Source organism: Cavia porcellus, unplaced genomic scaffold, assembly GCF_034190915.1.
Source record: "Cavia porcellus strain 051 isolate PalLab524CR breed Dunkin Hartley unplaced genomic scaffold, mCavPor4.1 scaffold_7, whole genome shotgun sequence".
NCBI lineage: Eukaryota > Metazoa > Chordata > Mammalia > Rodentia > Caviidae > Cavia > Cavia porcellus.
In genome coordinates, this window is record NW_026947490.1 from 62,097,684 (window position 1) to 62,111,925 (window position 14,242).

A 14,242-nucleotide genomic window follows, 5' to 3' on the forward strand; every position below is an offset into this window, starting at 1 on the left:
TTTTTTTTTTTTTTTTTTTTTTTGGTCTTTTTGAGACAGGGTCTCACTATGCATTGAAGCTGGTTTTGGGCTTACTTTGTAGCCCAGACTAGCCTCAAACTTGCAACAATCCTCCTCTTGCTTCAGTCTCCTAAATGCTGGGATTACAGGCATGCACTACTGCACCCAGTTATAGCTCAGCATTTTAACAATTAAAACTTAGGATGATAAAAATAACCTAAAATAATACTTTTCTATCAAACTGGTAAATTAAAAATAGCACCTGATCTTAACACTGGAGAATAAATAAAGCACCCTTAATCACCTGCTTTATGGTGGCTGGACCTAACAAACCTAGAAAATTCTGTATGAATTAATATATGTCAAAAACAATTTTAAAAAAAGTTGTGACCAAGAAATTCCATGCCTAGGATTTAATCCTATGAAATCTGTGGGGCTGGAGATACAGCTCAGTGATAGAGGGGACACTTGGCATGCACAAGAGCTTAGGTCTGATCCCAAGAACCAAAAAAACAAAACAAAACAAAACAAAAAAATGTCCATGATCACAGTGACAATTTAATCAGAATGATATTTATAATATCAAGTTATTTAAACTGGGATCTATCCAGCAAAATGAGTATATAAACAAATAGCATCTCCAAACAATGAAAAACTTATGTCTTCACAGCTACTTATTATAAAATCAAAGTTCACTAGCTTACAATAGCAAACTTTTTTTTTATTATTTTATTTTAATTTTTTTGAGACAGGTCTCCCTCCATGTAGCCCAAGCTGGCCTTGACCTCACAGTAATCCTCCTGCCTCTGCCTCCTAGGTGATGAGACTCCAGGCATGTACTACTACGCCTCACATAACAGCAAACTTTAAAACAGCTGTACAGTAAGACCACATTAAGAGTACTTTCTGCCAAAACATTTTCATTAACTAATAAAACACCAAAACACTAACAGGTACATGCAATAATAAATACAAAAGAAATATAGCAGTAACACTATTGAGACAATACTCTTCAAGTGAAATCAAACACATATATAAATAATGCCTAGTCAGGGCTGGGGATGGAGTGCTTGCCTAGCATGCACAAGACTCTGAGCTCAATCCTCAGAACCAGAATAATAGCAATAATAATAATAATTAAATAAAATACTGCCTGGTCTCTCTGGTGAGAGAAATTGAAAGTGTAAATGATCAAAATATATACTGGACATTGTGAAATACGAAGAAAATGTTCAAATGGGAAAGAAACTACTACGCAAGGGGGAGAGGGAAAGGAAAAAAGAAAAAATAACAAGAAGGAAAAACACAAACAAAGCTTTTGTAAATAAGGAGGGGAAGAGGCATTAAAGGGAGGGTAGGAGAATGGTCCAAAAAAAAGGAATCAAGTTATATCATGTAGAGGTACAAATTCCCTATGATGAATGCTGTCATTATGTATATGTAAAATATACCAATAAACTTAATTTTTAAACATTCCTTCAAATGCTTTAAGGTCATGACCAAATGTGCCTACTTAAGGGTCTGCACCATTCCAAAAAGTATCATCCTGGCCACCCACGCACAGGATTAGACACTAATGAAGACTGTGCCCGTGTACCAACTCAGAGCTCAGGACACAGGTGGTTGCTAAGCGAGCGCCCATGCTGCAGCAACACTGAGTAAAAAGCAGAACAGAGGTGGCGGCCCAGGCCATGACCATCTCCTCGAGGTCCTGAGAAGACGCTGTCAGAAACGCTACCGACAGCAAAATGCTGCAGGATCCTGGAGCAAAATGCACGCAGACCTAGCGCAGGACACTGCCTCGCACAAAGCGTGCACCCGGCAGATGCGCTCGTACGCACACGGTGCTCTGCGCGCTTTCACACCGGCATGTCTGGAAGACATTACATACCATGGAGAGCCAGCTAAAGGGTTGAAACGGTACCTTCTAATTTTCTAAATTAAAAGGTAAATTTTAACTGTCTAAACATCATCTGGAGAACAGCAAAGCATACTTTAGCTGAACCTTTAGTTGATTCTGCTCTTTCACATACTAGTTACATAATCTTGAATAATTAATCACATTTCCTTTGGAGAACCTATTAATATAATGCTTGACTTAAAGACCCTAAAAATAGGGCCCAGGGATATAGCTCCGCACCACAGTGTGCCAGCCGGGCAAGCTCAAGGTTGTGTATTTGACTTATGGTACCAAAAAAAGGATCTTAAAAATACCCAGCAAGGGGACCAGCTGTGAGTCTGAGGCCCGCCTGGGCTACACAGGGAGTCCAGGCCAGCCTGAAGTACACAGTGAGACCTGTCTCAAAAAAAGATCTTAAAATAATTTGAAAAATGGCGTTTAAGAACCTAGGAAACCCTGAATTTGATACAAGTTCTACAGTGGAAGAAAATGAACAGGTCAAATCACTATGCAGCTATAAACGTATCTATATCATATGTATATTGTTGCTTACCTTATGCAAATGCCGAACGTGATTTTCCAAAAAACTCTTAGTTTCTGTGTAAAGTCTTTCTCCAAGTGGTTCAGGATAGGCCACACATAAAGCATAGATATCTCTAGTTAAATTATTAAGGTTTTCATATTTGTTAGTCACAGTTTTAAGATAAGAGATACAAATTTGGCAATAAAAAAATGAAAATTTATTTTTGTGAGTTAGGTTTATAAAAACGTTACAGTCTGCATAATACTATAGTACTGTTTAATATATAAGTTAAAGGCAAAATGTATAGTCATGTTTTAAAAACCACTTTAGGATTCACTTATTTATTCATTAAAGAAGGTTTTTAGCTGACTACAGCGGTGCACACTTGTATCCCCAGCAGTCTGGGAAACTGAGGCGGAGAAGGATCACAAATTCAAGCCCAGCCTCGGCAATGTAACAAGATACTAAGACCCTGACTTAAAATTTAATGAGACGTTCACTAAAGAAAACATAGAAAAAAAGAAAAAATAATAATAAAATAAAATAAAATTTAATGCAACGAGTAGAGGTAAGGATGTAATAGGATGCAGCTCATGAGAAGGTCCTGGGTTCAATCCCCAGTAGCACAAAAATAAAAGTTTTTATTGAGAATTATTTGAGGGGCTGGAAATTTAGCTCAGCGGCATAAGCACCTGCCTTGCAAGCAGGCGGTCATGAGTTCGATGCCTGGTACCGATAAAAATGAAAAAGACAAAAAACAAAAAAAAAAAGAGAGAATTATTTGAAATCACTACAAGAATGGATCCTCACAGAAATTAAAATCCAAAGGGTTGGGCCAGATATTTAGCTCAGCGGTTTAAGTGCCTGCTTGGCAAACACGAAGTCTTGAGTTCAATCCCCAGTACCAAAATAATAATAATAATAAATAAAATAAAACCCAAAGGGTTTCTAGCTTGAACTGGAAAATCAAGTACTCAGACACCTACAAAATCAAGTTCATGTAGGATGTTATGACATTACCAACAAAGAACTATGGGATATCACAAAAGGCAATTATGTCTGTACACTTCTGAGAAATCTATCATAAAAATTACTCATTGGACATACTCTGCTGCCCCATAGTACTCAAAATGTTGTGCAACTTCGCCATGGCTTTCAGCATTTATTCCATTATTAGAAATACAGGGGAAAAAAAAATACAGGGCTGGGGATCTAGCACAGTGCCTGCCTGGCAAGCTCAAGGGTGTGAGTTCAATTCCTGGTATCAAAAGAAAAAACTTATCAGAAGTACTGTATGAATAAAAAAATAAAAGAAATACTGCATGATAGTAATAATAAGGCCAACAAGTCACTTAAGCTTTCTGAACACCCTTAAGTACCCTGCTAAACACCAGAGGTAGATTATTTACTCTAGCACAAAGAGCTTTCACCCAGGAGTCAAAGGAAATGCATGTGACACTTCCTTTGTACTAACCAGTAATCTTAACCACCTTGCTTAGTAGCCTGTCTGAGTTGCATTTCCATTTTTCCTTTCTTAAAATACTCTTTGAGGCCATGCATGGGGGCACACACCAGCAGACTGAGCAGGGTATTGCTGTGAGTTCAAGGCCAGCCTGGGTTACGCAGTGAGTTCAAGTCTCCAAATTAATTAATTAATGTTTAAAACTGCTTTACTAAATCAGGTCGGTATTTACACAAATTATACTGAAAAAGACAAATGGAGACTCAAGGCAAAGCTGATATGTTATCTCTGTACCACAGACTTATCAGTCTAAATTTTGGAAATACAGTATTTAAGATTCTGCCACAGCAAATATGAATGGGCATTCTGTAAGTTACAGCTTATCTATCCCAAGGAAGGGTGACATCAAAGCAACACACTGTGTAGGTCAAGCCTCGCGCCTGTGGTCCTTACGGGCCGCGATCATTCCATGGCACAGTATGCGTCTCATCAAAAAAACTGCCACCATCATCTGCCTTTGTAAGGTAAAAATAAAGACTCCTCCCTTGTGGTCTCGAGGCCCTCTGAGAGCCAAGTAAGTTCATGGATGTCGAAGTGCTTCAGAAGCGTGGCTTACTACCCAACCGTGTAAGACACAGCAGCCATGAGCCATCCGAGACCAGACTGATGAGTACAGATGCAACATGAAAGCAAGTTTACAGGATGGAGTCACACATTTGTAACAAAAAATGAAGAAATGTTACGAAACACAAATTTTTCACACAAATACCAATAAGGGCCAGGAGTGGTGCTGTATGCCTGTAATTAGGCGCCCTAGAAGGCTGGGGCAGAAGGATCCTAAGTTCGAGGCCAGTATGGTCAACGTGGACCCTGTCTTGAAAAGGGGGTTGGGATGTAGCTCAGTGGAAAGGTCCTGAGCTCCATCGTCAATATCACAAAAATACATAAATAAATAAAAAGAGTAAGAAAGCAAGCTCTAGCACTTTATATCTGATACTGTATTTTCTACAGAACACTTTCTTCCCAATTATATTACTTATACCTCCACTTTTCTTTTGTTTTTTGGAAATAAGGTCTCACTGTGTAGGTAGGCTGGCCTTTGAACTTGCTCATATAGCCCAGGCTGGCCTTTAAATCAAGACGATTCTCCTGCTCAGGGGCTGGGGATTTAGCTCAGCGGCATAAGCGCCTGCGTTGCAAGCAGGCAGTCATGAGTTCAATCCCTGGTGCCGATAAAAAGGAAAAAGACAAAAAAAAAAAAAAAGATGATTCTCCTGCTCAGCCGCCCAAGTGCCAGAATTATAGGCGTGTGCCACCAGGCCCAGATCATTAATCCATTCTTAATCATCTCTAGATTCCCAACTCCTGGGCAGCTCGTGTACTTACCAAGTGCATACAAAGGAGGAAAGGAAGGTACTCAGTGAGCCCTATGTGCTCACCCTACCCAGCTAGAAAGACCAAGTAGCCCTCTCCACACAGGTCATGTCTGGTGGACTGCAGTCAGCCTTTCCATCTTTCTTCTAGATCCTTCCTTACTTTGTGTGTACGCCTAGAGTGTGTGTATGGTGCTGAGGATTGAAACCAGGCTCATGTGTACATGAGCACAAGCACTCTGCCACTGAGGTGCAACCTGTGCCTTTTTTTTTTTTTTTCAGTACATTCTCTATTAAAAAGTCCTTCCTGGGGCTGGAGGTTTAGCTCAGCGGCATAAGCACCTGCCTTGCAAGCATGCAGTCCTGAGTTTGATCCCCAGTACTGATAAAAAAGGAAAAAGACAAAAAAATAAAAATAAAAAGTCCTTCCTATTCTGTAAAGTGACCTCAGAAATATGGGAACCCAGTTAGTTATTTTTACACAGTTCTCTTCGCTGGTTTTTGAGATGACTTATACTAATTTACATTGTTTACTAAGCTGTAGTGTTTCAAGAACACAACTTATAAAGCAAAACATTTAAAAAAAACAAACCCTTCTTATACTTACCCTAAATTTTGTGTTTTATAATATTAACTTAATTACAGTGGTGCCTCAGTTCACAAAGTTTTGTTTTGTTTTTTTTTTCCTGACAGACTCTGTGTCAGTGAACTTAATTCTTTCCAGATTCTGGTCACACATCAAATTAGATGAGAATCAAATCAAATTCAAGGGTTAGGTTCAATGCTGACCTTATGAGGAAATCTGATTTGATTTGCATCCAATTCAGTGTGTGACCAGAAACATGGACAGAATTAAATTCAAACCAAGCATGGTGGCACATACCTGTAATCACAGCACGTGGGAAGCTGAGGCAGGAGGATCACTACAAGTTGCAGGCCACAAAGTAGGTTCAAAGGAGAGCCTGGACTGCATAGTGAGGCCTTGTCTCAAAAAACGGAACACAAAAAAGAATTATATCTGTGAACTGAGGGTATGCAGTAAGTAAAACCAGTGAAGGTTTCACAATGGCAATGAAAGTCAAGACCTTAAAATTGAAAACGGTGTGGCGGTGCACGCCTATCATCTCAGCACTTTAGAGGGTGAGGCATGAAGATTAAAAGTTGGAGCCCAGCACTGGCAGCTTACCATGACTTTCTCGAAATTAAAAATAAATGAAAAGAGTGGGAAATGTAGCTCAGTGGAAGCCCTTGGATTCCATCCCCAAAACTGAAAATCAAAATACACTTCCATCTCCATCACTGAACCTGATATTCCACGTCCACATAGAGCACTGCTATGACTGGACACATCCCCCACCCAGGTGTTAAAGCCTTAGTCCCCCACCTATGGCATTACTAGGATGTGGAGGAACCTTTGGGAGCCATGGTCTCATGGGCAAAAGATAGGTCCTGGGGGCTGTGCCCTGGAAGGGATCCTGGGGCCCAGCTCCTGCTTCCCTGTCTGTCTCCTAGACACCATGAGATTAGCAGGTCCTATACCCCAAAGTTCTTCCACCAAGATGTGCTGCCCCCCTCCAAAGCCCAAAGGCAACTGGGCCAACCGACCAGGGACTAAAACTGTGGCATAGCAAAGTATTCCTACTTAGAAGCTGGATGTCTCGAGTACTTTGCTGCAATGTGGAAGACTAACACAAACATCCCAGATATCAAAGTGCCCTGCTCCCTCACTTTGCTGAAGTCTTTACCCAAGTGTACCATTCTCAGAGGATGCTCCATAAAACAGGACCACCTGCATACAAGCACTCCATGCCACTCCATAATATCTACCTCTGCCTATTATTAGGAGATGCTGACATTAGGTTTTCAAAATGTGATAAATGTCTTGCTTCCCTTATTATAATGAGAAGAGCTGGTTTAAATCACAACTATATGCCTAAAGTAGTGCTGAGAGATATATTAAGTGCTCAGTTTACTACCATACCTCCCTGAACATGCCCAATCTTAAATGATCTCAGAAGCTAAGCAGGGTCAGACCTGGCTAGTACTTGATTGGGAAATGTATTAAGTGCTCAGTAAGGAATAAATAAAAGATTATATATAGAATTATCGGTTGTCACAAAAGGATGAATGTGGAACTGTAAATAATATATTTCAAAATGCTGACATTGGAAGCTCTCTCATTTCAATAAATTGTTTTACACAAATTTTCACTTTTCAACACCCTTGTGCATTTCAGAACATGTATCAAGTTGCCACTAAAAGGATACGAGAAGCGATCATTCCATGTTGTTCTCTCGACATATTCCAACATGACAACTGCCTTGATTGTAGTCAAGAGTTTGTTCCATGTTTCATCAAAATCTACTACTCTTGGTTTCAAAGACATTGTGCAAGTTTAGTGTTGAAATCTGTTGGTTAAAAAACATTAATATTGTTAGCAATATTTCCATAAACTTGGCTATTTGTTTTTAAAGCAATGCATAATTAATAAATGGCACAATAAATGAAAGGAATGGAAACAAACTGATAAACAGTAAAAATACAATAAATGTTGGCTATCATCATGACAAGGAATGTTATGTAATGGATAATTTTCAATACAAATTATATCTGTGAACAGGGGTGTCACTTCAAAGATTTGTGAACTTCATTAATATGTTGGAGAAAAGCTGAAAACTAACTAAACCAAAATCCCACCTCCCATCATGCAGAGTATGCAGGAGACACTCAACAAAAAGGTTTTGTCCATAAATCCTTGTAGTCTGCAAGACCTTAAACTAGGGGATGCTTTGCATGCAGGCAAATATAAGAAAACACAGGAAAATAAAGGCTTTATCTTTTTAACACTTTTAGTAAAAAAAAAGTTTGGGAGGAAATCTAATATATACTGTTGAATACTTCTTATTTTTTGGTACCAGGAATTGAACTCAAGACCTTAGGCTTGCCAGGCAAGCCACGGAGCTGCACCACGGAGCTCTATTCCTGGCCCATAGCATATGTATGTTTATATTTAAAAAAAAATAGGGATGAATTGTGGAGTAGGAGTCATATGAACTTAAGATTTAAAACATTAGATTTTTTTTTTTCTTTTCCTGGTCTTTTTGAGACAGGGTTTCACCAGGCAGCTCACACTGGCCTTGAACTCACTTTGTTGCCCAGGTTAGCCTCAAATTCAAGATAAAAACTGTATTTGAAGGACTGTCCAGTGTCTTACTTTTCTCATTGCTGAGACAAAGTATCTGACACCCAAAGTTAAGGGAGGAAAGGTTTATTTGGCTCACAGTTTGCAGAGGTTTCAATCCATAATCGGCAGGCTCCAAAGCAGCATGGGATGATGGCAGAGGGCATCTTAGAGGAAAAGTTCATAGCAGGCAGAAGGCAGCAAAGCAAGCAAGGGGCCTTAGCAGCTTCCTTCTCTCCTTTTATATTCTGTCTAGACTACCAGGCTTAGGCAGTGCCAAACAAATCAGTGGAATGATTTAGTAATCATATACCCTTAATCCCACCCTCACACACTTAGCCACTTCTGAAAAAGTCACACCTATGACCACACGAGCCTATAGAGGGACATCTAGACACAAACCGTAACATTCTGACCCTGGACTCCCAAAGATTCAGGTACATTCCTTTACACAAAAAGCATTCAGTCCATCTCTAAGAGTTGCCAGAGTCCTAACAGTTTCAGCACTGCTGAAAAGTCCACATCCAAAGTTTCCTCTGAGATTTAAGGAAAACCTTTAGCTATAAGCCCCAGTGCAAATGAAGAATTAGACACTTTCCGACATTACCACTCCATAAGATACAAACAGGGGGATGCAAAGGTATCGGATTAAAGCAGGTCCAAAACCCAGCAGAGTGAACATTAAGTCCTGTAATGTCTTGTGCAGCATCCAAGGCAGTTCGTGGCAAGATGTGAGCTCCAAAGGGGTTGGATACCTCTGCTCTTTTGCCATTTCTGGTAATTGCAGCTCCCAAGGCTTCTTTCGCTTGGGACAGTTCTGCTCCTTCCTTGTAGGTTTCCTCAGACAATCCACATTCCTGGATTCTCCAACTTTCTAGGGTCTTCTTCACTTCAACATCAGCTTCACACGCAGTTTCACACACTGGCATCTCAGGGCACAGTGCCTGGTCTCCCAGACCTTCTGAAATCTGGGTGGGAGCCTTCCTGACCCCCAAGTCTTGCATTCTGCATGCATACACCTAAAACCAGCAATATGTGGATGATGCCAAAGTCTGTTACAAACTGGAGCAGCAGCCAGGCCTCCTTCTCTCTTGGCTGTAGGGGTCAAGTACTTGGATCATTCAGTACTCTGTATCAAATCCCAAGGAACACATTCTCTAGATCACCACCATTTTGGAACATGGTGCTCTGGGTTTTTTTCCTCAAAGCAAAGTAGTTCACTTTTGAGGCTGAAATGGCCCGAGTCCTGCTGGTTCTTATGATATCCTCAGGTCATCCTTTCTATTGCCTTCTAAAATACTTGGCTTTTTCTAGTCTTTTCTGCTAGTCTTTTCTGTGGCCAGTTTCTACTTCACTGGGGAGCCAGTACACATACACAGCACATGTAAATTCCTTTCATGTCCCTTTCCCTCACCAGCCTAACCCCTCCCCTCATCTCTAGATCTCCTTCACATCAGCAAAAGATATATATCTCTGTTTCTAATTACACATCTTTTGTTTTGGTCTTTAAATTATTTATACTCTGGGATGCTCATATAAGATAAACCATGTGACATTTGTGCTTGTGTGTCTGATTATGATCTCCATGTGTATAGATTTTCCTATAAAAGACTCAAATTCATTCTTTTTATGGCACAGTAGTACTCCATTGTGTTTAAATAACACACACTGTTTATCCATTCATCTACTGATGGATATGTATGCTGCTTTCAAGATTTAGCTATTGTGAGCTGTGCAGGTATAAACTTGTATGCATGCATCCTGCAACATATCCTAAAACCCTTTTAGAAAGATACTGAGCAATGGAATCTGTTTGTAGTTGTCTGAGGAATCTGCCTGCTGACTTCTAGTGTCTGTACTAACTTACATTCCCACCAACAATGTAGAAGAGTTTCTTTTCCTCTACAGCCTCGCCAGCATTTATTTGATTTCTGGATGATAGTCATTTTTCCTGTAGTAAGACAGAATCTGTGTTTTTGATTTGCCATTTTCCTAATGGCCAGAAATGCTGAAAACTTTTTTGTGTATGTACTGGTCATTTGTACATCTTCTTCATAAAAGTGTGTATTTCAACTGCCCGTTTCCTGATTGTCTTTTATGCTGGCAGGAGGGCTAGTCTGAGTTCTTTATATCATGTAGTTGTCTATCTAAGGAATAACTGACAAAAAATTTTTTTTCTTGTTCAATAGGTTTTTTCTTTACTTGTTTTCTTTCCTGTGCAGAAGCTTTTTAACTTGCCATGCCATTTGCACATTGCCATTTGTTAATTCTTGATGTGCACTTTCCTGTGCACTTGGGGTTTTTGGTCAGAAAATTCTTGCCTATGCTTTCATGAGTTTTACAGACTTTACTTTCTAGGAGTTTCACAGTTTTAATATCTAGGTCACTGATCCATTTTGATTTCATTTTAGTACATATTAAGAAATATGGATTTAAGAGTCAATCTTCCGCATATGGAGAGCTGGTTTTCCCATATCATTTGTTAAAGAGGTAATTCTGCCTCCCACATATGCTTTTATCAAGGATCAGATGGCCAAATCTGTGCGCCAAGGGTTGTTTCGACATTCCTCTCTTCTGTTCCACTGATCGACATGTATGCTCCTGGCCAGCACTGCAGCGTTTTTATCTCTGTAGCAGTGTAATGTAACCTCAAATCTCAGGTTGTGATGCCTTCTGCTTTTCTCTTGCTGCCCAGGATTGCTATTGTGGGTCACTACTGGTTGTATGTAAGTTTAGGATTGTGTTTTCTAATTCTATGAGAGAGGCTGTTGATGTCTTGACTGGGATTGCATTAAATCTGTATTATCAGTATTGGAAATATGGCCACTTTGACATTTGTTCTATTCAGGAAAAGGAGGTACCTTTTTACTTTCTGATATTCTTTTCAATATCCCTTTTTAGAATATAATTTTTATTAACAGAGGTCCTCCTTTTATTAAGTTGATCCCTAAGCATTTAATGGTTCTTGAATTTTGTGAATAGCACTGTTTTCCTGATTTCTTTCTCAGTGGGTTCATTTTTGGCATATAGAAATGCTGTTGATTTTTGTATGTTGACATCTTAACATCCCCTTCAAAGGTTTCTCTTACTACCAAGACTGTGAGGTACCTACATACCCTACACCCAAACTCAAAGATGAACTTTTTTCTTTCCTCCAACATAGAGGAGGAGAAAGAGGGCAGAGAAACAAGAGAGGTGTGTGGTTGTGGGTAATGCATACAGACAAAGAAAAAAGGAGCCAGCAGCAGAAGGCAGCCTACCGCACACCCCCCAGCCACCATGTGGAGGCCCTTCTCACACTACTGCACTGAGAAGAAATCACTGACAAGGAACAAGTAAAGCAGGACTGACAGAAAAGCCAAATGTGCAAGAGTGTGTGCACATGGAACCAACACCTTCCTTCCTAACAGAAGGCTCTCCTGGCTTTAAGCTCATTCGTCTATTATAGAAGCTGCTAAGTGGTGGTTTCACTGCATTGGCTTAAGAGGTAGGCAGATCTACTGAACTCCTATCTAACTACTGCACCATTTCCTGAATCCGTCCACTACTGTATAATCCACAAACACTCTGGGATCTCCCTCCATGCAGAAATCCTAACATGTTTTCACACTTATACAGTACTGCCTATGATCCAAGTACATTCCATAAATTTTTTGGTATTGGTGACTGAATCTAGAACTTTTGCACTAAGATATATCACCCATTCTTTGTACTTTATTTTTTAAATTTTAAGAAAGGAACTTGCTAAATTGACCAAGATGAGCTTGAAGCACGTCTCAGCTTCCTCTCGTGGGACCCCCTTCACATCAGTCTAGTAACTTCTCAGTTCAGAGGTCGCTGCACACACCAGCCTAACTCATACATCCTACTGCTCCCCTTGCTTTTCTCTACATAAAACATTTTTTTTTCTTGCCACTTTCTCTCTACCCATTCACCTAATTCCTACAGATAGGCAGGCAGAGAGACAAAGAACACCTTAGTCCAAGTCCACTGCCTTTTAAAACTCTCTTAGACTTGCTTAAGCTAGGTAAATCTTATGCATTATGATCTGCTCCCCAGTAGGAGTAACAGTCATGCCATCATGTACCCCATAGATATGTTTTAGGCAGTGACTAACTGCATATACGATGGTCCCCCAAAACTCTACCCCCATTAGAACTCCATGCTTATTGTTCTAAAGATTTCACCACTTTGAATGGAATTACCAGTGTTTCTTGAGAGCATATCAAAACCTGGCAACATTCCCTTCACATTCTTTGCTCTCCTTATGAAAATGGGCTATCATATATCATACACCATGGTTGTAAGCTACTTTAATAGCTGCAAAGACTGCCTGAAATTGCTTAAGTTCTTTATTCACGGTGAGTGCACACAGGATGTGAAAGAAACAGGACAAAGAATGAAAGTAGAACCACACTGTTTCCTATCTCCCAGGCTGATGGACAAATCATAAAATCATAGTCGTGTGTCACTTCAGGGGGGAATGTGTGCAGAGAAATATCATCAGGTGATCCCACCCATGCGTATCACAGAATGGACTCATATACACAGCTATCACATGACCCAACACATCCACGCCTGTTTCTGCATGCAAGAGACATGACTGCGTGTCCACACAGTAACTTGTGAAAAGGTTCACAGAAGCACTGTCCATCAAGAAGAAATGGAAAACTATGCAGTATACTCATACAATGATTACTGAGCAATACAAGAGATGAAAGCACTGATACACACAACATGGATGAATCTCAAAAAAACAATGGCTGGAAACATAGCTTGGTGGTACAGCACTTGCCAAGCATTACAAGGCTCTGGTTTGAAACACTGGCACCACAAAAACATTACACAAAGAGCATGAAGTGGGTAGGTCACAAAAGACCACCTATTGAATGATTCCACTCATATGGAATATTCAAAATAAATAACTCCACAGACACAAAAAAATACATTAGTAGTTACCTTGGAGAAAACGGGATGGGATTCCTAGTAGGATGTTGAAAGTATCCCCAAATTGTTACGACTCAAGATTCACTAAAAACCACTGTATTGTACATTTCAAATGCATAAATGGGATGCTGTGTAAAGTATAACTAAATAGAAGTAATACACATTAAACAAGAGTTACAAAAACCCAAGTAACCATTTTAGAGCAACTTAATGGGATGAGCGTGAAAAAGACATACTCACATGCCGTGAGGTGTGAAGTCTAAAACCTCAGCCCTCACTACCATGAGAACATGGTAGGCACCTGCTCACACCACCAGAAGCAGTAAATATTGTGCCCCTGGAGGCACTGTACACATTTGTACACATGCTTCTGTAACAAAGGTACTACAGTATGCAGCTCATGCAGCTATGTACCCTACCTCTTTTTTTTTTTTTTTTTTTTTTTTTTTGGTCTCTTTTTTTGAGATGGTGTCTCACTATGCAGTTCAGGCTGACCTTGGGCTCACTTTGTAGTCCAGGGTGGTCTCGAACTCGCAACAATCCTCCCACCTCAGCCTCCAAGTGCTGGGATTACAGGTGTGAACCATCATGCCTGGCTTGTACCCTGCTTTTTCACAAGGGTATTCTGGGTAAGATATTACATATTAGTGCATAAAAGATTTCTCAGCCAGCGGTAGTGGCACACACCAATAAGCCCAGCATTTTGGAGGTTGATGCAGGAGGATCACAAGATGGAGGTCAGCCTGGGCTTCACAGGGAGTTCAAGGCCTGCCTCAACTACATAGCAAGATCCTGCCTAAAAACAAAATTCCCTTAATCTTACGGCACTTCAGCATTGACATGTATCTGTATAAAT

At 40.1% G+C, this 14,242-nt stretch overlaps 1 protein-coding gene across 6 annotated transcripts in view; it reads right to left on the minus strand.

The window, feature by feature from the left end:
- Cul2 (cullin 2) overlaps positions 1 to 14,242 on the minus strand; it is a 99,796-nt gene that overhangs the window by 57,009 nt on the left and 28,545 nt on the right. For all 6 annotated transcript variants that reach the window (XM_063253686.1, XM_063253687.1, XM_003468623.5 and 3 more), the window contains 2 exons: positions 7,526 to 7,666; positions 2,454 to 2,556 (listed from right to left, as the gene is read on the minus strand). In XM_063253686.1, coding sequence (XP_063109756.1) covers positions 2,454 to 2,556; positions 7,526 to 7,644 — 222 coding nt within the window. In that variant the 5' untranslated portion in view covers positions 7,645 to 7,666. The remainder of the gene's footprint in view (positions 1 to 2,453; positions 2,557 to 7,525; positions 7,667 to 14,242) is intronic.